We start from the raw sequence: 21,030 nt of genomic DNA, 5'->3' as shown, positions 1-21,030 counted from the left end.
CTCCTTAATTCAGCTGATGTGATTAAATGTCACCAAGGTTAAATTATGAATCTTTAACAGTCTATCTTTTGAAAAATTTTATGATCCAACTTAATAACTGTATCTTACTTTGAAGCTGGATTTGAACAAGATGACCTCAACAGAGGTCTTCACCAACCTAAGCTTTTTTATTATCTGAGAGAGCTATATCTCTTTATTAAATTTTGTGAATTAAAACACATAAGCAAATTTTAAAGTTACTGCATATGCAAATGTCTTGAATATAAAGGACTTCTTTCCATCAGGAGCCATGTAGAAGTTCTGATCATTAATTTTTAGTAATATTTTCACATCTGTATAAAAAATTAGAAGCTCCTTGATGAACATAAAAAGGCATTTGTCTTGCATTCCTCAGATTTAGGTTTTAGTGAGGCACCAGACATTTCAGATAAGTGTCAGGAATTTTTAGGGCACCTATTCTACAGTACATAAATCTTCTGTACTTGTGCTTCATGTCAGCAACAGCCTTGGTATTTTTGCACCCTCTTTATTAGGGAAATCTGAGGCTTAAAAGGCTTTATTAGTTTTTTTCTGGCTTCATTTTTAGACTGATAAACAGAATTATACATTCTTTGGACTTCTTTATGACTGTGATTTCACTGGTCATGTAACTAAACAACTATCTTTACATGTCTCCCTAAAATCCCACTGGAAAGTTACTTATTAGGAGATCAACTAATCCTAAATTTTATTTTGTGATGTTTAAGGAGAATCTGTTTACCTTAATGGCAAGCTGAGCAGTTCTGGAAGCAGTACTACTGTGGTTTATCTGCTGAGGATTGACTTGCACAGCTTCAACAGATCACAAATTTGATGGCAAAATTTAGCGATTCTGTCTCATGCTTTGACCACTAAGAGATTTTCCCTAAAGTACATATTGCGATAGTTAAAAGTTTTATCTAGAACATCTTTTTTCATAGCGATAATAGGCATCTCAATAAAGGTGGGAAAATGCTTTGCATTGATGGAATTAAGCTTACTGTAAATGCAGTAGCCTACCTTGTCACATTCAAATTGGAAAAAGGAAAAAAACACTGTCAAAAATTCAATTTAGCATTACAGAGATTACTGCGGTATAACAGCCCTTTATCTGTAGTAGTGTATAAAAGCACTTCTAACAGTGCATCAATTTTCACAGCCATTTAGTAGATTAGAAAGCAATTGTAAACAGAGTAAAACCCACATTAACTCCTGTCAACAGCCTGCCTTTTTCTCAGTTATGGATTTGTTTGAAATAACAGTGAAGTCTAAAGTGATTGCATCAACATCACAGATTGTATTATAAATATGAATGAACCCATTGTAATGGACTGTGTAGTAATAGATGGCAAGAATTTGTCGTCCCCCTCCCCAAAGTAACAGCTTTTGTAAGGGAAGAATAGCTGTGGCATAAGGAAACATGTCACTCTACAAGAAATTACTGCTCCTGTTGTGAAACAATAACTGCACCAAATGACAGATTTTTAAACTGCCCCTATTTGAATATTTTAGCAATGCACCATTAATAAGTGTCTGGTATTTCTTTTAACTGAAATCAACTGAAAGTTATTTAAAAACCCTAAATCAAGTATTTTTAAATGAACAGTTATTTAAACAACATTACTTGGGGTGTTATTTGGGGTGTGGAGAAAGTAGCCATGCATGGGTTTGTTTATTTTGGAAAATCGTCTTTCTTTTAACTGCTTAAAAAGCAATAAATGCAGTGAAAATGAGAAAAATACTACTTTTTCCCTCATCATCAGTTAGCACAGTGGTAGTTACAATAAACTGATGCATGGCCAGTGTGGTGAAAGCTGATCTTGAAAGATTTGAAGATTCTTCATACACAACATCATGCAGAGTGGGGTGTGTTTTGCATTTTTTTCATTTCTCCAGGAGATGTCTAATGTCTCTAACTAACACTGGTCACTAGATATTTCCTAACACCTCTTTCTAAAAGGTGTTCTGCTGCATATCTTGTTAATTGCTGCTGTCCATTTAGCTATTCCTTATAGACTTAAATAAGGTCTACTACTCAATCGCTTCTGTTAGAAATTGTGGCTACCAGTGCATTGTGATAAATCTACCACAGTCGTAATGCTAGGCATTATAAAATAAACTATAAAATAGTGCTTCTCTGAAGTAAAATGGACAATACTGTACATTTGAGTTCCAGCTTATCACGCACAGGATATTAAACATTAAGGACCAAATTTTCAAATGAGGACAAGTGTAATGTTTCGTATTCATAGAAGTCAAACCTGTTAGTGAAGTAGCTACAAAGATAAAAATACAATTTCCTCCAAACTGAAAGAATGAAATGCAACAATATTTAGCTTTTCTCAGCTGTTGCATTTCATTGTTATTTTGTGAAATATGGCAACTACTCAATGAAACAGTTTGCTCACAGACTTCATTTTAAAAGTCTTTTCATTTTGGCTGAGAAAGCTAGTGGTTTTCTCCATGGAGATAGTATGTTTCTTTGATAACCCATGTATACTTGTAGCTTTTAACCTTCAAATTTTTATGTTAAAGCAAAAACAGTTTCAAGAATGGTGATTTCACATTAGTGACTTTTCTGCTTAATCCTGTTACAGTTATTTTTATATTTCATTTATATTTTGTAAATACAGCAAAAAAAAATTTAATTAATGTTTTTGAGAATAAAATGCTTAACCAATGCTATATCTAGATTTATATTATTTCATCCAATTAAAAAAATCTCATGCTTTGGTAATAATAAAGGACATTTAATGAAACTTAAAAAGAAATAATCATTGGTAAAAAAATACAGAACATCAAAGAGATTGTCTTACAGTCGTGTGATTTCTTAATTTATATTTTTCAAAAATATTTTTTAAACTTTTTTCAACATTTTTTTATCTTTTCTTCAGAAAGTGCAGGTGAATGAGTGGTTTCTTAAATTGGACCCAGCATCCTAATGTAACTTCCTATTGTTAAATGTTCCTATTTAGTGGATTTCATGACTCCAAGTCAAATAAGTGCATAGAATTCAAGTGCTGTTCTGTGCCTAGACTAACACCGTCATAAATTTGGTTATCTGGCCTTTCCCTATCCTTTCTTTACCTACATGCTCTTGGGTGAAGCTGAAAATGTTTTTCCAAAACTCTCTCATCCATCATAAGTGCTCAATTCTTTCTAAGATGCTTTCTCATCTAATGCAAATTCACATGTAGTCTATGTTTTATATAAATAAAATTAACTGTATCTTGTAGTCATTTTATTACCTAACCTGTCTTTTTAAAGAAGACTTAAATGCCATTTACGAGCAAGTGAAACTACAAAGGAAAGCAGCTGGTATAAACTAGAACTGGTGAAGGTCCCAGGGCTAGAAAGCAAGCTATCCTCTCTTTAGGACCTGCCTTACGAGGAAATCCTCAAGAAAGAATTGCAATTGAAACTACCTGATTGTTACAGAACTCAGAAAAGAAGTACAGTCTCCTCTTACTGATGGTCACGTCACCCCTAAAGCAGTAAAGAATCTGAACAGCAGAATTGTCTTCCCAAGGCAGGTGAGGACTCCCCTACCAAGATTTACCAGTCTTTCTGGCTGGGAAGTCACATCAGTGCACCCTCTGTAGCCAGCCACCTGCCCACAGTGCTGTTCTTACAGGTGTCTGTCTCTCATATACTCTGTTTAGCTACTTCAGCCCACTTCTCTTTCCAAGTTACACCACTTCTATTTGAAAAAAACATCTTTTAAAGACTATTGGTGAGAAATTACTGTTCAAAGCTGGCAGTTCTCAGACAGGTATAGACACACGTAAAGCAGGTAAATAAACTTTATGTTCAGATGTAGATATAGTCCACTTAATTACATGAGATCTGTTTTGCTTGCCCTCACTATCTATTTTAAACTAATCTAAGCTAGGCTCTCTCTCTAATCGAAAGAAGCCAATAGATACCTAAAGTATGTGCTTTTAATTGTGCTCTGAAGATTGCCTTTTTCCCTTGACTAGTCCCTTGACAGTGCAATCTCTTTGCCATTATTGTTCTGCAGAGTCAGGCATAATGAGTCTGCACCAGGACTACCATGCTCTACAATGATTTCATTATAGTGAAATACAGCACTAGTGGGTACATAGGATCCATAGATAACATTCCACACTTTGTATTACTCTCAGAAATTCTGTATTTTGTGTAATTAGTACAGTACAAAACAACCTCAGCCACCCACAAATAGATTTTCCTATAAATGAGTTGTCTCCTAAATTTGAAAAACCTTTCAACTGGATCTTCGTGTATCACAGTCCTTCCTATATGCACCAGTGAATATGGAGCCGTGTATAATCTGATGAGGAAAATGGGGTTTCTATTTTAATTCAGATGGGCATAGGTAATTTGGATTCATTTCTGAATGAATGATGGAATATATGTTAAAGTCTGTTAAACAATGAAAAGATCAATGAAAATAGTCTTTTCAAAAGATTGAGTCTCAAGTAATGGCTTGTTTTTGTTTCATACCAAAAATAGCTTTGTGTGTTGGCATTTTATTATTATTATAATAAAATTCCTTTTATTATTTTCCCATGTTGAAACCTTAATGCTTTTCTTTACTAGTTGTTTAGCTTTATGTTTTATGGAATAATTCAAATTTAACATAATATTTAGTATGTTGTACAAGTAAGAGACAAATATTTTGCAATATATGCATACAATATGATTATAAGGCCCAATGAAAATATTTTGTTTACTGCTTATTTTGAATGGCAATGAGACTATATGAATTCAAGTAGGTGCTGTTATAGTTTTTGTCACTGCATACTATTTTTATGCCTTTTTTTTTTTTAACTTTGTGAGTACTGCTGAAGCATGGGTGTTTTAGTTTTTGGGGGGTTTTTTGGTTTTTTAGAGAGAGTTCATAAAACATTTTCATGGAACTCAAATACTTTTCTTTTAATACTTTCACCCACTAATCTATCTTACTTAACAAAAATGCATACAAACAGAACTAATCTCTAATAATCACAGGGCTGCCTTCCCATTTAAAGTATCATCTCTAAAGACTAAGCTTAAACACTTAGTCCTCTGTGGATGTGAAATTCTTAAATTTAGATGTACACAACTAGAGTTTTGTAAGTTTTGCATGGCCAGGACTAAATCTAAGCCAATTTCAGTTTAAAGCAGTGATGATTTTCACATGAAGGGTAGGATTCCAAATACCAATGCAGAAATAAAATTTATTTTATATGCTGAGTTTTAAATCCAGAATATATTTCGAGTTTGTCAGAAACTTGCAAAGCTATACAAAAGTTTGGGTATCACAAATCTGTCAGAGAGAAGTGCCTAAACAACTATAAAAACTATGTCTACTGGAGATAAAGGTTAGTGAACACGAAGGGTGTTTAAAAAGGAAAAAATGGTGATAGGTAATGGCTGAGCAGCATACTTAATAATGGTGTCTTTCACATCTACAGTTCCTGTCAGCGTATTACATACTAAACAGAGTTCCCCCACTTATATCCAAACTGTTCACTGTAACAACCAGAATATAATTTATTTTAATTATATTCTTCATGTAGCCAGAAAAAGCTTTGTGAAATTTTATAGGTTTTGTTAAATAAGTGGTGAGATGGATACTCATAATGGTCTGTCAGGCCTTAAAATCAGCAAATCTGTACCCTGTCCTCTCTCATAGGGAAGGTATGAGCTCAACAATCTCTTGTCTCTGTCCAGGCTAGGAAATCCTCCTTTTATGCAGACTTTGCTGCAGTCAAAAGTCTTTCAGATACAGAAGTTACTTTTAGATGTCTGCAGTGTGAGCTCTCTTTACCTGTTTAAAGTATCTACATTAGGGTGAAATGAAGTACAGTTTAGAAGTGCTGGTTTCTCCTCATTGACTATGAAGGGAGCCTGAGGCAAGCAGCACAAATTCGTTCAGTCCAGTTAATCTCACACTGGGATCAAGGGCCTTTGGTCAGGCACAAGGACGCACAGGACTTTGCATGCTCTTGTTACAAATAATTTTATACAACCCTGACGAAAAGAGTCAGGTTTGTTTCTGTACCTGCATTACGTATCCATAGTCAATGAATTATATCTATTTCATAGTTGTAGCTATAATAAGGCTGGTTAAATTTGTAGCTTCTTGATTTAAATGTAACTGAGAATATTTCAAAGTATTCAGTACCACAAAAAAGTTAATTTTTTAAAAAAAGGGAATGCATCTACACAAATGTAATTGAACTTTTTGCTTTAAGCCATATTCTGTTACATAACCAAAGAGTTATAAATTTATACATCTGCTTCAGCTTATTGAAACTGTCCTGATTTTAAGCTTAATTGCTGGAAAAAATCTGTTTGGCTAGTAAGCTCATAATAAGCAAAGATTTTGAAGAGATGTAAGATAAATTATCGAATGCCATAACTGAATTCTTAGAAATAGAGGATATTCTCCCTTTACACTCCCTTCCCCATAGTTTTCCTCAGTTATATTCCTGAAATAAAAATACATAAATATCTAGCTTACTATTTTTGCTGCAAAATTTTTACAAATCTCTTTGGAGTCAGCTGAATTGTTATTCTTAACACTGCTGGCTAACATTGAGAATCTAGATAATAATACCAGGTGTATGTGGTATTATTTTATGACACAAAACTGAAAATTATATTTCTTCTATAGGATGTTGCTTTGAAATTAATAGTAACGTGCTTGAAATTTGCATTTTAATAAATTTTCTTTAGATCACAGTGAGCTGCTGAACGTTGTGAGGTTTTTCAATAGCATTTGCCTTCTTCCTTAGCGTTCAAAGCTACTCAGGTGTAGCATTTCTCTTGAAATGAGCACTAATGAAGGTGCTAGAAAGGATTTGAGAATATACCTCTAGCATGTTTGGTATGAGTGACTAACTTAGTTGATGAGTAGCTATGAGTTTACAGAATATATTTGTTCTAGAAAGAAGTATCATTTTAATAATTATTATGTATATTGTGTTTCCTAAAAGGTGTTTCTATCATCTCTTTAGAACATGGTGTGAGAAAACGAATTTTCTTTATTAGAACCACATGGTGATTGTGCCTGTGTATGACTGAGAGTAACCTATAGACATTCTGGTCTGAATGAATTTATGCTCACATAAAACTCTGTGTGTACCTTGTGTTCTAAAAAAATCTTTTCAAGTATTTTGAGTGGTCTTAAATCTTTGAAGAGTATCCACAGAACTTCTCCTGGCTGTCTAGTTCTAGTTTCTACAGTTACATATGGAATAATGGAGGGGAAAAGTGAGGAGATTTCTGAGCAGTCAAGTGATTTTCATCACAGACGGACTTGGATCTGGAAATAAGTTGTTTTATGGGTTGCGGATTTTTTTGTCTACACCAAGTTGGTATCTATAATCAGTACAGTTGCAAAGTAGTAAACTCCAGTGATTCCACCCAACTGGCAAAGCTCACCCCAAAACAAGACTGCCAATGGCTGATTTAAAGGCAATGAAGTGTCTGCACATCCACATGTGAGAAAGAATTTTCATTGCTTAGATGGGATCACATAGTAGGGACTTGGAACTAAAGTCTGGGCTTGGAACTAAAGTCTAGGCTTGTAGTGGGATGCATGCCAATATAAACCGATACAGTAAACAACTGAACAAAAGCCTAAAGAGGAAAAAAATGGAATTGTGTAGAAGTTTGCCTTTGAAGTCTGAAATCTGTCATGTGAACAGCTTCCTGATGGAATTTGATAATTCATGTATGCAATGGCAACTGAGTTTCTACACTATCTCCAGTTTTACTGGGTGTGCCAGGGTTGGCTTTTATGTTCTCCACAGCAGCCCATAAACTGCTGTGCTTTGTCTTAGCGACTGGTGATGCCACCAGACCTGTGTTTTGGCTGTTGCTGAGCTGTACTTGCACAGTGTCATGGCTTTCTCTCTGTCCACCCACAAAACACACAGAGCCATGGGGCTCAGGGTGGGCAAGAGGTTGGGAGGGGATGTCTGGCACAGCTGACCCAGGCTGGTGCTCTACTATATGATGTCATACTCAGCAATAAAATCTCAGGGAAAGGAGGAAAAGTTCTTTTTGAACATGTTCCCTTACAACCTTAACCCTATTTTAAAAGGACTACATTTTTTCCCAACTTCCTTCAGAAAGCCCCTTCACAGATTTTATGCTTTTATGTGTCATACTATGAATAATATTTAGTCGAACGCCCAGAGTAATTGAAGAAGGAAAAGCGTTCATGCTAATTCAGATAAACTTCAGTGGTCTCTGCTGTAATGTTTTGTTCTCTGAATTCTTGCACTGTTCAAGCATTTACATTTAACATGAGAATGCATTTGACCATGCATGTTACAGAGAAATAAGTTAAGCATATGTTTTTCTCTTTCCAAGTGACTGAACTTGTGTATTATTATTTTAATTACCCCTCAGGCAGTCTTCTGATGTGTGATTGTGTGCAGGTCAATGTTCTGAGAGTCCTTCAACATGACAGTTCACAGAATAATAAGCCTGTCATCACACCTTGATTCATTGTTACGTTGTTTCTTGGACTTTTTCTCTTACTCTCATTTGCCTAGCAACCAGATCACAAGTCTCATACTTATTATTCAAGTAATCACCCTCTGCAGCACATAGATGCATCAATTAAAGCTTTACAATGAAGTATATTGTTCTGTGTGGAATCTTCAGGTGTCAGGAATTAAAAATTGATTTTAAATGTTGCAGGCCGCGTTCAAATGGCTCATCTGTGTTTATGTTAAACAAACAAGCATGCTAACAATTCTAAACAATAGAAAGTGGTAGGTCAAAATCATTAGGAAATGAATGATAAAATTATATTCTGTTCTTAAAGCACTTAGTCTTTTAGAGCTTCACCAATTAAATGCAGCTCTAACATGTCTGAGTGCCGAACATTTATTTTAGCTCTTTCTTCAGATGCAAATCAATTTAATATCTGCTTTATATGTTCTTACCTATATTCTTTGTAAACATTTTCTGGCTAATTTTCCGATTTGTATAAATTTCACAGCAATTTATTATTAGGATGAAATTCAAGTACCCAGAAGCTGTCAAGATGGTTCAGTGATTTAACGTTGGCGTCCTGCAGCTTTGACTGTAATCAGCAGATGCTCTGGCATTACCATAAATGTTTTCTTAACCGTCTCTGTCAAAAAAAAAAAAAAAGAGAGAATTTTTCCTGTTTGGAGTCTCCTGTTTCTGATTAAATTTGGTTTGGGTTCTTTTGCATAATTAATATACCATGATGATCTCTAACCACTTGTTTTTAATATAACCTTTTGAGCTAAACACATTTGCAAGACTGCTTCATAAGTCAAAATAGACAAAGGAAAAACAAGTCTATGTTTAAGAATCCTCTGTTTCCATGGCTTGGGAGGTCTTACTGCCTTCTGCTTTGTTGTCTCAGTGAGTATAAAGGGTTCAGGTTTTCAGTCTCAGTTTTTCATGTTCTATGTAATATTTCAAGTTTCTTCGTGAGCAAGAGGTTTTTTCCTGTATGTGCAAAGATGTGCTGCATTTTAGATTTTTTGAAATTTAAAAAAAACCCTCCTACATGGTAAGATTAACTTTTGTTAGCTAGTTATTTCTAAATAGTATTTGAGTGCAATTGATTAGGAAAAGAAGGAGGAAGCGCTACAGTTAGCTTCTGTTGTTTTTAACATACCAAAGTGGCTGCTGAGTGTTTAACTGGTAGAATATAGGGCAGTAAATATGTTCATCATGTGAAAAGTGAATACCATTAATGATGTTAAACACACATTTTGAATTCACAATGACTGGATTAATTACCCATGATAATGTAGCTTGAATCTGTCTTGTGGTATATGGAGGAATCACTAAAAGCCATCTTTAATTAATAATTCCTCTTTTAGAGACTGTTGAAATCAGTGTCCCTTTTCAGAGCAGTTTGTGAAACTTGCAGAGTACGGTTGTTGGTGTCAAATACACATATGACTGGATCTCGTGCAGAGTAGAAACATTCTTTTACTTCCCTGATTTTTCTCTCCACACATGAACAAGACCAACTTATAGTCCATCCCAAAGAGAGGGAATAATTAAGTGAAAGCACATAGCATTAATTAGAGCATCATATAGAGAGAGAAGAATTGTCAAAGGAATAAATTTATGCAATCATGTAGAGTGAGGGAGAGATGAATCACTTTTCCTCTGCCTTTATTTCCCCATATTTACTTTTATGTGAGGATCTTCTTGAATATGTACTATTTCCTGCTCCACAGTTTCAGTCTGATGGTTAGAACACTTACAACTATTTTCTGCAGAGCTTTGTCAGAGGAAAGTAAGGACCATAATAATAATTATACGAAAGTTACATCAACTAAGATGATTCAGCTTCATCCCATTTCCATCCAGTGTATTCATGAAGGCAATCTTGGATGTTGGTTTACGCAAGTTAAACTTCACAGTCAGGTCTGCTTCTTTCCTCTTAAAAAGCACCCATGCTATAAAGAAGCACAGATTAGAATTTGGAGGTCTCATAAATACTTGTCCAGGTTAGTAAATCACTACACTCTTCCCTGTCATAGCATTAACAGCATGCAGTGCTCTCTGTTGCTCTTCTTCCAGAGACTCTTTTAAAAACGTTTAAAATGAGAGGCGCCTGAGAGCCGTACGCTATTCTTGAAATCTTTTGAATGATAGTGAATGACAGCCCCCTGTGACCGTGTCCTGTGTGGGCAAGAACTGCCCCAGGACATTGGTCCTGTGCCTCTTACAGCAATGTGAGGAGATCGTGTTTCTATTCAAGTTAAAACTAACACCCACCTAATTTACTTTCAGCTCTAGCCTCTCCTCTTTATGCCATTCCCAAAAGTATTTCCAGGACTCTGTCGATCTCCCTTTTGCTTAGAAATAGTTTAATTCCTTAGGAGAGAAAAACAACAGATGATGAAAGAAAGATAGTTTTTCTTGTTGGTTTGATCTGATATTACAAAGTATTTGTATTCAAACTTAAGGCAATGCGACCTACCAGTACTCTGACTGCTGATATAAACCTGGGAATGGAAGTTTGGGATAAAAATAAGAAATAAAAATTGTATGGGTTTGTAACAGCAGGTGGAATAGCTAGGGAATATCTTGTAAACATTTGATATCAAGAGTAGTGAATAAGAAATAATGATAGTATTAAACTTTTAAGGCAATTACTAGACATAGATACGTAGAATCATAGAATGGTTTGAGCCAGAATTGGCCTTAAAGATCATCTAGTTCCAACACCCACTCCATGGGCATGGACACCACCCACTAGATCAGGTTGCTCAGGACTCCATCCAGCCTGGCCTTGAACATTTCCAGGGGCGGGGCATCGTTTTTGTGGGGTTTATGGGTTTTGCTTGTTTAGGCTTTTTTTCAATGTGTATGCTGAATAGTAAATACTGAACAGAAGCAACAACAACATTTAGAACTGCAGTGAGTAGAATCTCATAAATATAAGGTCAGTCTTTAAGATTTGCTTTGTTGTTTGGATTTGTTGGGGGTTTTATTTTCCAGAGGTAGGAGGCTTCCTACTGTGTTTTTTTTCCGCTACGGTTGGTTAAAGAAGACAAACTTGTGTGTTTCTTTTCCATTTCAGTTATTTTCATCAGCATGTTGTTTATCATTCCCCATTGCAGCTGCTAGTGGCTTTCCTTTGATGGCAGCAGTCTTTATGCATATTCCTGAAGTTTTCCATCAAAGTGCACCTTGAAAGCAGTATTCATCTATAGCTAGGTGGTTTGCAGATAGGTTTGGAGGCTAAACATGTCTACTGCTCAAAGGCAGTTTAGTTTGTGGGTTCTACATTAATTATCATCAGCCAAATAGAGGATAGCTCTAGACTATGGACCTCTGTGTATCTTGTCACAGATCACTAACTTATCATTTTTGACTGTTAACTCTAAAGACGATTTGGAATGCAAGCTGCAATATACTTGTGAACAAAATAAAACAAGTAATAAACCACATTCCAGGAATTTAAAATACTCTAAAACATGTTAACTTCCAGTTTTATTATTATAATTTCCTGGTTATTTCTTGACTTGAAGAAGAGAAAAAGTTGATGTTTGTCCTATTTGTACCTTGAGAGAAATCCTGTAAACACCTAGGTTGTGGATTGTTTCTTCCGACTGAGGTCTGAAGACCCCATGCTACTGGTATTCATGTAGATCAATATTTATCGTTTAACCCCCTTTACCTGACATAAATAATAAGATTAATTTATTGGTTATTAATACTAAAGTTATGCCATATGATTTATCCATTTTGAAATTAAGATACTTAGAATTTAGTTTTTCAAGGATGTTTCAAACCATGTGCTCTAAAAATCATTAATGACCACAAAACAGATTTCTGTTTTGGAAATTTCCATTTTTCAGTTTCCTAGAAACTGCCAAATATGCCTTCTTTTGGGGAAAAATGCATGAAACGACACAGGAAACCAACTGTAATTCAGGGTGAAATAGGAAGAATACCAAACTCCTAAGTCTGAAATACTCATCTTCTGAAGACACCTGCAGAGGTTTCTTCTCTCACTGACCTTGGGCGATTTCTGTCAGCAGCTTGATCCACACTCTTGTTCTTTTATCATCTTGACAGGCACTCAAGACTTTTATTAAAATCCCAGTAAATTAAAGTTGTATTTCTTGTAAAAAAAAAGTCATTGTCTTATCAAAGGTGAGAATATACTAGTTTAAACAGAGAAATTGGTTCCAACTCATTGCAATTGCAAGGTATCTTTGGAAAAGATAGGTAAAAGTTTGAATGGAGTGATCAGCATGAACTGAAAGTAGTCTTTGAGAAGACGTAGGTAGGAAAGGGATTAAAAAAATTTTTAAAGGCTTTACTTTAGGGCCAAGTAAAAGGGAGCTGGTCCAGCATAGTTCCTCTCGTCAAAAATTAGTTTGCTCACAGTTTGTAATTGACTTACTTTGAAATTTAGTTTCTATAAATTCTCTGTATTAGTCACACTGTGTGCTGACATACTCTCTTCTTGCCTTTGAAATGCACATAGTGCATATTCACTATTTTAAAAAACTGTCTCATCTAAATTGAGCTTACTGATAGTGTTTATTCCTTATGTTTCACACCTTTTTAATGCAACACTCAAGAACAGCAGCAACTATTAAATGAAATATGCATAGTTTAAAAAAGAAATGTTCCAAATATCAGTAACACTTTTTCATGTCTCATGAATTATTGTCTGCTTTAGATTAGTAGAGTTGTGAGCATTTACTATGAAATACTAAGGTGCAAGAAATTACTTATCAAGCAAAGGTCTTTTGAGTACAGCTCCCACTCCTTTAGGTGTTAGGGCTGGAGCTGCCCATTCGAACTGAAATAAGTCATGCAACACACAGTGCTCCTTCAACCAGGGACATTGTTCAAGCCTACTCTTGTCGGTCAGAGACATTGTTGAAAAAACATGAAATCAATAAAAAGTATTTTAAATATTTTCCATTAAACTATCCAGAAAGGAGCTATCCCATTTTTTTATGAGTGATCTTACATAGTACGGATGGACCTTATAGCTATAGTAGTCTTTCATATTATGTCTAAATTCTGATTCTGAGGGATAAGGCAGACTTTGAGAAGAATCAAGAAGTCTTGTTATGTTCTCACACCAGGGCTAAGGTCTGGGAATGGATTTCAGAAGGCCAACCTTGGGCTGTAAAAATGTCATTAAGGGAAAATTGGGTGCCTGAAAAATCATGGGGCTCACAACTCTCTGGTGTCTGGGGCTCTAATAGGGGTTAGTGCAGGAAACAAGACTGTGGTTTCAAAATTGAGAGGAAAACATGAATTGATGATTTTCTTCTTGACATTTCTGCTAGTAAGAAGCCAAGAGTTTGGAATCTGTTTATTTAGATGGAACATATGAGGATATACCCCAGTATCCTTATGATATCCATGGTGTGTGACCATTGTCTAAGTACAATGTCACTTGTTAAGGTTGCACTGGGACATGCATGATGGTGTGGTCAGTGTAATTTGTGGGAAATGGACAGGACTTCCACACAGAGACTGAGTTGCGACAAGCATTTCAGCTTGTGGGAATGCTATACAGCTGCATCCAGAATTAGCACATGGCACTACTGTCAAAAATACATTTTTTTTTCCCCTGATGTTTTGCTGGGAAGATACACGAGCACAGCATGAGCATGGTGTAGCTTTTCCGTGAGTTTGAGTTCCATGCATCAGGGATGGAGAACCAGAGACAAGCTATGGCACCACACTGGGGAGCCAGTGGTAAGAGTTATGGCTAGGGCTGTTACTTTCTCCAAGCCAAAGCCATTTGGCACGGGAACATTCCTTCAGAGTATTGTCTAGGACAGGCAAGTCATTATGTAAAAATAATTTGCATTGCCAGTAATGTCAGTACAGGTGGGCTTTAGAAAATGTTGGCATAGACATAGCTTCAGGAATATGATGTAGCATGTGGAACACAAGTCAGCAAGATCAGAAATATTCCACTGGGGTTTTGAGCATTTTTCCCTGTTAACTTGGTAAGAGATGTAATGAGGTTGTAACTGCAATTGTTCTTTTTGTGTTACAATTTTGTCATGCCCTACTTTGAGATGTATGACTGTAATATGAGCATATAATGCCATGCAATGCAGTTCTCCTTACTGTATTTGCAACTTCATTTTTCAATCAGTCTACAAGTATTTACATAAAACCGAAATATGTCCTTAGTATGAAGACTTTTACTGAGAAACTACGTGATGAAATAAAGCTTTTCAACATCCTTTTTAATTTTAAATATTTATTAGTTGTTTTAAAAAAATCTATGTTGACTTTAGTGAGTCTCTTGCAATCATTTTTGTTCTCTATTAAAGGTAATATATAACACTATTATGCAGGATTTTAAAATCTCCAACTGATCATGTTTTTCTTCCCCAAGTTCACAGCAGGCAGGTCTCATACTACAGATTTTTTTTTGTTCAGATGCTAGTGCACAATTTCCTTTTTCTGAATATGAAGTATGTAGCCTTTAACAGATTATAAGCATACCATTATAAGTTGTTCTGTGTTAGGACACCATTTAAACTGTGGAAAGCTATGTCAAGCACAATTTTCTGTCAACTGAATTTCCTGAGCATTGCTGTTAAAAGTTTTGTATCTAGATGATAGTAACTATTTGGCTTTAGGTTTTGGAATGCTTTTGACTAACAGCAATGTTAAAGCAATTAATATCTGCAAAAACTGAATTTGAATAGGTGCGGAGGACCCACAAAAGTTCAATATTGAACAAGGGAAAGAAAATGTCATGGAATCTGGACACTGAGACTTTTGTAGTGTACAATGTGATCTCTGCCTAACACGTGCCTTGAAGCATCCACTAGCAGTAAAGTCAAAACCATTATGGGTTATCACCGAGCATTTAGAAAACTTAATCATGAATTCAAAGTTACTGCTTTTTTTTTTTTTTTTCACCTGCATAGTGGTTGTTATGATACAGGTGAATGACAGATTTTGATTGTTGAAAGTGACCAAATAGTAGAATCTTGTCTCAACTACTTCCAGTATATAGAGGAAATTAGTAAGTTCTGTCTTTATCCAGTGATTTTTAATGTCTGATTTCTTTTTGTCTTGCTACTGCTGGAAGATGCGCCTTGCTACAGTAGGTGGACAAATAGTGCATCTCCGGAAATGTAAGCTTTCTTCTTCACAAGAATTCATGCAGAAGTGTCTTTCCATGAGTAGTTTTCGTTTCACCTTCTGTGTGTTTAATTATATTCAATTCTTTAGAAGTGTATTTGAACCAATACATGTGTGTAAATACATTTTGTTTCAAATAGTTGTCAAAAAGCACAAAACAAATTTATGTATGTCTGTGATGTAATGGTTCAAAGCATTTTGGGGAAAGTCTGTTAATACCTATATGGTTTGTGGATTTTCTGTGTGCTCCCTTGTTCTAGAAGCGTAAGTGGCCATTGTCACTAAACCATCTCCTGGCTGTTTGGGCAGCCGTATCAAATACTGTCTTCAGACACAGGTCAAACTCCTGCTTATGACTGGTTATGGTTTCTTGCTCTCACATGTATATATGTGAATTCCAAAACTTCATTATTCTGCTGGTTCAAGGTTTTGATGTCTAATAGCAGTAAACTAATGGCTGTTTATCCTTGTACTTACTTTGTTAGTTAATCATGACTTCCAGCTTTTCTTGCAAGTAAATAACTATATACTTTATACTTTTTCGTACTGAACTAAGGAAGTACAGGTTTTCCACAGTTGTGGTCCAAGTTGCATGCTAACCTGCAGCAGTTTGCAGCCACGTAGTTCTGAATTCACAGGCAAGATGCACTGGCTTTTTTAAACCACTCACTTCAACAGTGACAGGTTAAAAATTAACTTCTTTGGTTTTACCACTATAGCACAGAATTTGAGGGAGGTGAGGTTACAATCCCACGTCAGGGCAGTGGAATGGATCTGGTACTAAATCACCAATGCATGCAAGTTTTGAATCAGTGTGTGAAGCAGTATAGAGTGTATAAGAGTTTGTTTTTAACACAAATAATTTTATGCTGGCTTAAAATAAAAAATTGAGGAATTAGTGAGACTTTTTACCTTGATAGTGGCTAACTAATTTTACACTTTGATTTAAAGAGAAGTGGTCTTTGATAAGAATGCCACAAACAGCACATGTACCTCAAGTATCACGGCAGTTAATTATTTAGGTGCACATTTACTGAAGTGAAATCTAGGGCTGTAAGTAAATTTGTATGCTTTCTGAGCCAGGTCTAGCAAAGTTCAGGGTTTCTGAATGAAATTCACAACAGCCAATTTGCTAAGCAGGGAACTGCCTACCTTAGCATCTGCTAATGCTGGACTTGCACTTAGGCATAGCAATGCTATGTGAAGTTCCTCCTTGATTGAAGTACATAAATGGTAAAGATGCCACCTGATTTAAAAAGCAGCTGAGATAACAACTTTGAGATGGTAATACTGGATTTAGATAAAAATATGTGTCCAAGTAGTATTTTTTTTAGTTGACTCTAGCTGCTCAGTATTATTTGTAGCATGGCTGAGACCAAAGTGTTCTCATTATTAAGGAAATGCTACTAATCACTAGCATGAGACTTTGTGATTTTTCTAGTGAATCTTGATGTCATCATTGCTAAGGAGATGAAGCAAGAACTACTCATGTAAACTAAAAACTTTCCTAATGCCATTTTTCGTTGTTGCAGAACCCTTCAGACCAAAGAGAAAGGCTGGTCATTCAAGTTGAATATTCCACTCACTAGTCTATGCCTAGAAGTTCACAATTGCCGTTAAGAGGGAAAAAAAAAAGGCACAGCTGTCTTCAGCTTTACTCTGTCCTATCACTATGCAACAATTCCAGATTGTAGGCAGCAATTTATGGGACATGCTAAAGTGCAAGCCTCAGTTACTGAGTTTCAAAGTGGTAAAAGAGCTGGGATAGATCCCAAGAGCTGCTACTTACTAATAGCTAGCTTGCAGCAGTTCCTTGCTTTGACTGCAGCTGTGAGTCTCACTCTAAGGCACCTCTACTCTGTCCTGTATACACTATGAGAAACTGGGGATTTTACTGCTGGATTTTACTTTGATGCCTCAGTTCAAAACTGTTCCCCAAGTCTGTTATACAGTCTAGTTCACCACACCTAATTCATCCTCACATTTTGGGGTGAACTGCAAAGTAGTTAAAATTTGGTTGTTGGTACATTTGAGAAGCTTACTTTCAGTTCCTAATTTCTTTTTGACTTTTTAAAAATCCAGTAGCTATGCTTCATCTCTGATTATATGACAATACGTTTTCTTTTACTTAAAAATGTTGATGTTTAAAACACCAAGTATTTTTCTTGCTGCACCTAGATTGAATGTAAACAGAAAGGTCTGTGGTACAGCTGGTAGTTTGTATATTGACACAGGTAGAATGCTTTTATCAGCTTGCAAATATGTGTTCAGAATCAATAAGCATAAACATTTAAGCAGAATGGGGTATTTAAGAGTGCACATACCGGGGATATTTTAATTATATATGATGGGTTTATTACATGTAATTATAAAGATGTATTCATAACCAGTCTTTGGCCTCCTGTGATTCAGGAACACTGTGCTGCTGCATATTCAAGGTCAAATAATTTTCCATAGCATAAAACAAAAATTACATTTTTCAGCTAAGTGTCAAATTTGTCTTAAGAAATTTTAATTAAGAATTGTTTATCTGATTCAGAAGATGATGGAAAGGAGGTATTTATTTTACTCCACTTCCCAAAAGGTGATCGTACTTACAAAATTTGCTGAGATTGTCCAAGGAAGTGTGTAAAATCCTCATCCATCACCGACAGCCCCTGGTCAGGGAATGACAGTGCAGTAAATATCTTCAGCAGCTGCCTTTTAATGTACAAGCTGTTTTCGGTAGGAATTTTCAGCACTCACATAAAACACACTGTCATGAGTGACTGCCTGTGCTCCAAAGTCATTACTATTGGGATGATGGAACATCTTTCAGCGAATAACCAAAAAATTTTAAATGTCATGTCAAGTGTGTTGAAGGCATTTTCAAGCCTTGCTCAAGGTTACATGAATATTGAGTAGGCCTGTTTTTAAAAAGTTTGAGATCTATGAGAGGAGCCACTCATATGCTGGTTTGGAGAGCAGTCACTTGAGCTGGAAGGGGGGTGGGGAACAACAGAAAAAGAAATCTGTCTTAATACATGCCAAACCTGCAAAACTCCTGCCTGGATATTAACTGAATGCAACTTTGTGTGACAGGCAATGCCAGTGATGTTTAGCAAAAAATAGTGAATGACACAATTTCTTGAAATTACTTAGCTGCCTAAAAGTTCACAAAGGAAAGAAAAGGTATTACAGTGGATAATTAAATTAAAATAGATTTTTAAGTACATTTTAAAATTTGAACAATTAAAAAATACGTAGGAAATGTAATTAACCAGGTAAAACCTTGGAAGATACTGAGAGGTGCTAGGTACTCTGTTTTCTCTTTGACTACACTAAGAAAGGAGGATCCTGTCAGGCTATATCCATGATTTTGTAAGAAATATGGATGTTAATCTAATGAAGACATGTAAACTCTGTTTCACTTCCAAAGGACCAAGTCCACTACTTTTGAAGTGATAATATATTTTGTCTTGCCTCCTTGGCGATCATTACTCCTTCTAGTATGTAGAAGGAGTACATACATCATCTGCATGTAAAATTTGTCTGATCAAGAGGTCTTTTTATGTTACAGAATATTGAAACTGAGTATTTTAATAGTGAAACAAAGTTTGTTTGATTTGTTTCTGCAGAGAACCAGAAAGGACAGCCAGAGAAGCCGTGTTCGCACCACAGTATCAGTTTAAACTCGACAAGAAGCCCAGTCACCAAAGAAGTTACATATGATGTGGAAACAAGTTCTAAGGTGTTGAGCAAGGCTCTTGGGAGAAAGGAAGCCTGTCATGGAGAAGGCAGCAAAGAGAAGAAAATAGATCGTATCGGGTCCCCTTCTAAGGGAGAAGCCATTCCAGAAGTAGAAGCTCTCTTGGCAAGACTGCGAGCACTATAGAATAATCATATAAAAGATTAAATAATAGTTAAAAACAATAGCCTACACTACATCTTTAAAGAAACAGTAAATTTGTATTATTGATATTACATAGTTCTGAGTTCCTAACTTCTCTGTGGATGAATGATCTACTTCTAAACTTTGTTTGCAAGACTATACAAAACAATACTATAGTTTTGCATAACTGCAAGATGATTTTTTATTATATGTTTTTACTTAATAAGCATATGAAAAGTATCAGAAGAAAACAAACACTAAATTATTCCAAAGCACAATCCTTTTAGTGGACAGGCTGCTGACCACCTGTTTTGAGTGCTTCTGAAAATAGGAATATCTTTTGAATATTGTTAAATCATCATGCCTGGGAATAGGGTCAGTAAATAACAGAAAACGTATTCTTATATTTGCTACTGTAATTTCTATATTTAGGAGATTAAAGCAACAAAAAGGTATCATTATAGTGTCTTTTACAATTACAGTAATATACAGTATCAGCCATATTCCAGTTTGAGCTCATCAAAGAGCACCAAAGCTTGCTGAATTATAGATGTATTTACCAAATGATAATCCATGAACAGTAAACAAAAAATCTATGCAAATAATATACTTTATGTGTAATTAATATATCACTGCTTTTAATGTTATTATGATTATTGTATCAAAATAATATATACAATTGCTTTGATTGCAAGGTTTTGCAACTGTGTCTTTAGTGGGAGAAAATGTCTTCACAGTTATTTACCAGTGAAATTTTTGATCTTTTCACGTGCGAATTAATATGTTTCTATAAAAGGAACATGTAATGGAGAAAGAGTTTTTCAATTGGTTTTTCACAAACTCATTTTCCAGTAGCCCATAAAGTCTTACTTGCTGGCACAACAGGAGTCTTGCATGTGATTGCATCTCTTTTATCCCCTGTCACTGTACAGCGTTGCGTGCTCGCGATCTTATTTATTAATTGCACATCAGAAAGAGTTGCTACCAATGTTACCAAGTAGGAAGCTACTGTTAGTATCTTTGCTCCATTATTTAAAGCTTCCTTATTATGAGAGTGCATTAGGAATCTAATATCTTTCTTCTAAATTACTTTATTTTTCTTTACAAAATGCTGAGAAATATGTCTTTCAATAAGAGTCAGTTACATGAAACCAGTGTTTCAATGCTCCAGTGCTTTTTATATCCTTGTTTAAGTTGCCTTTGTACCTCGTGCACTAAACATTAATAAAGTTAATTAGAACTTGAAAACTGGGCCTGTTTATACACACAGCATAGGGGGGTTTTCAGCCATCATGGGAATAAATCTCATGTTTCTGGGACTGTTGTAGCTGTCATTGTACACTGATTACATTTCCTGCCTTACCTGAAAAAAAGAGGTATAAACAGAAGTCAGGGAAGGATTCAGAGCAGTCCTGTCAGACAGACATTTCTTCAGCTCCCCTTGCAAACAATGGGCACAGCTGTCATACAGAGGCACCTTTGGTAACTTGAAATATATCTCGAATTGATAA

General features: G+C 35.5%; 1 protein-coding gene across 4 annotated transcripts in view; it reads left to right on the top strand.

Moving 5' to 3' along the window:
* DIAPH3 (diaphanous related formin 3) overlaps nucleotides 1-20,767 on the top strand; it is a 209,999-nt gene extending 189,232 nt beyond the window's left edge. For 3 of the 4 annotated variants that reach the window (XM_032099871.1, XM_032099870.1, XM_032099869.1), the window contains one exon: nucleotides 19,266-20,767. In XM_032099871.1, the coding sequence (XP_031955762.1) occupies nucleotides 19,266-19,522 (257 nt within the window). In that variant the 3' untranslated portion in view covers nucleotides 19,523-20,767. Of the gene's footprint in view, nucleotides 1-15,595; nucleotides 15,642-19,265 lie in introns of all 4 variants that reach the window. The other variant, XM_032099872.1, reaches the window with a different exon arrangement.
* The last annotated feature ends 263 nt before the right edge of the window (nucleotides 20,768-21,030 follow it).

The sequence above is a fragment of the Corvus moneduloides genome, chromosome 2 (genome assembly GCF_009650955.1).
Source record: "Corvus moneduloides isolate bCorMon1 chromosome 2, bCorMon1.pri, whole genome shotgun sequence".
In the NCBI taxonomy this organism is placed as follows: domain Eukaryota; kingdom Metazoa; phylum Chordata; class Aves; order Passeriformes; family Corvidae; genus Corvus; species Corvus moneduloides.
Note: the sequence above shows the minus strand (reverse complement) of the source record. Positions and strands in the feature narration are given on the sequence as shown.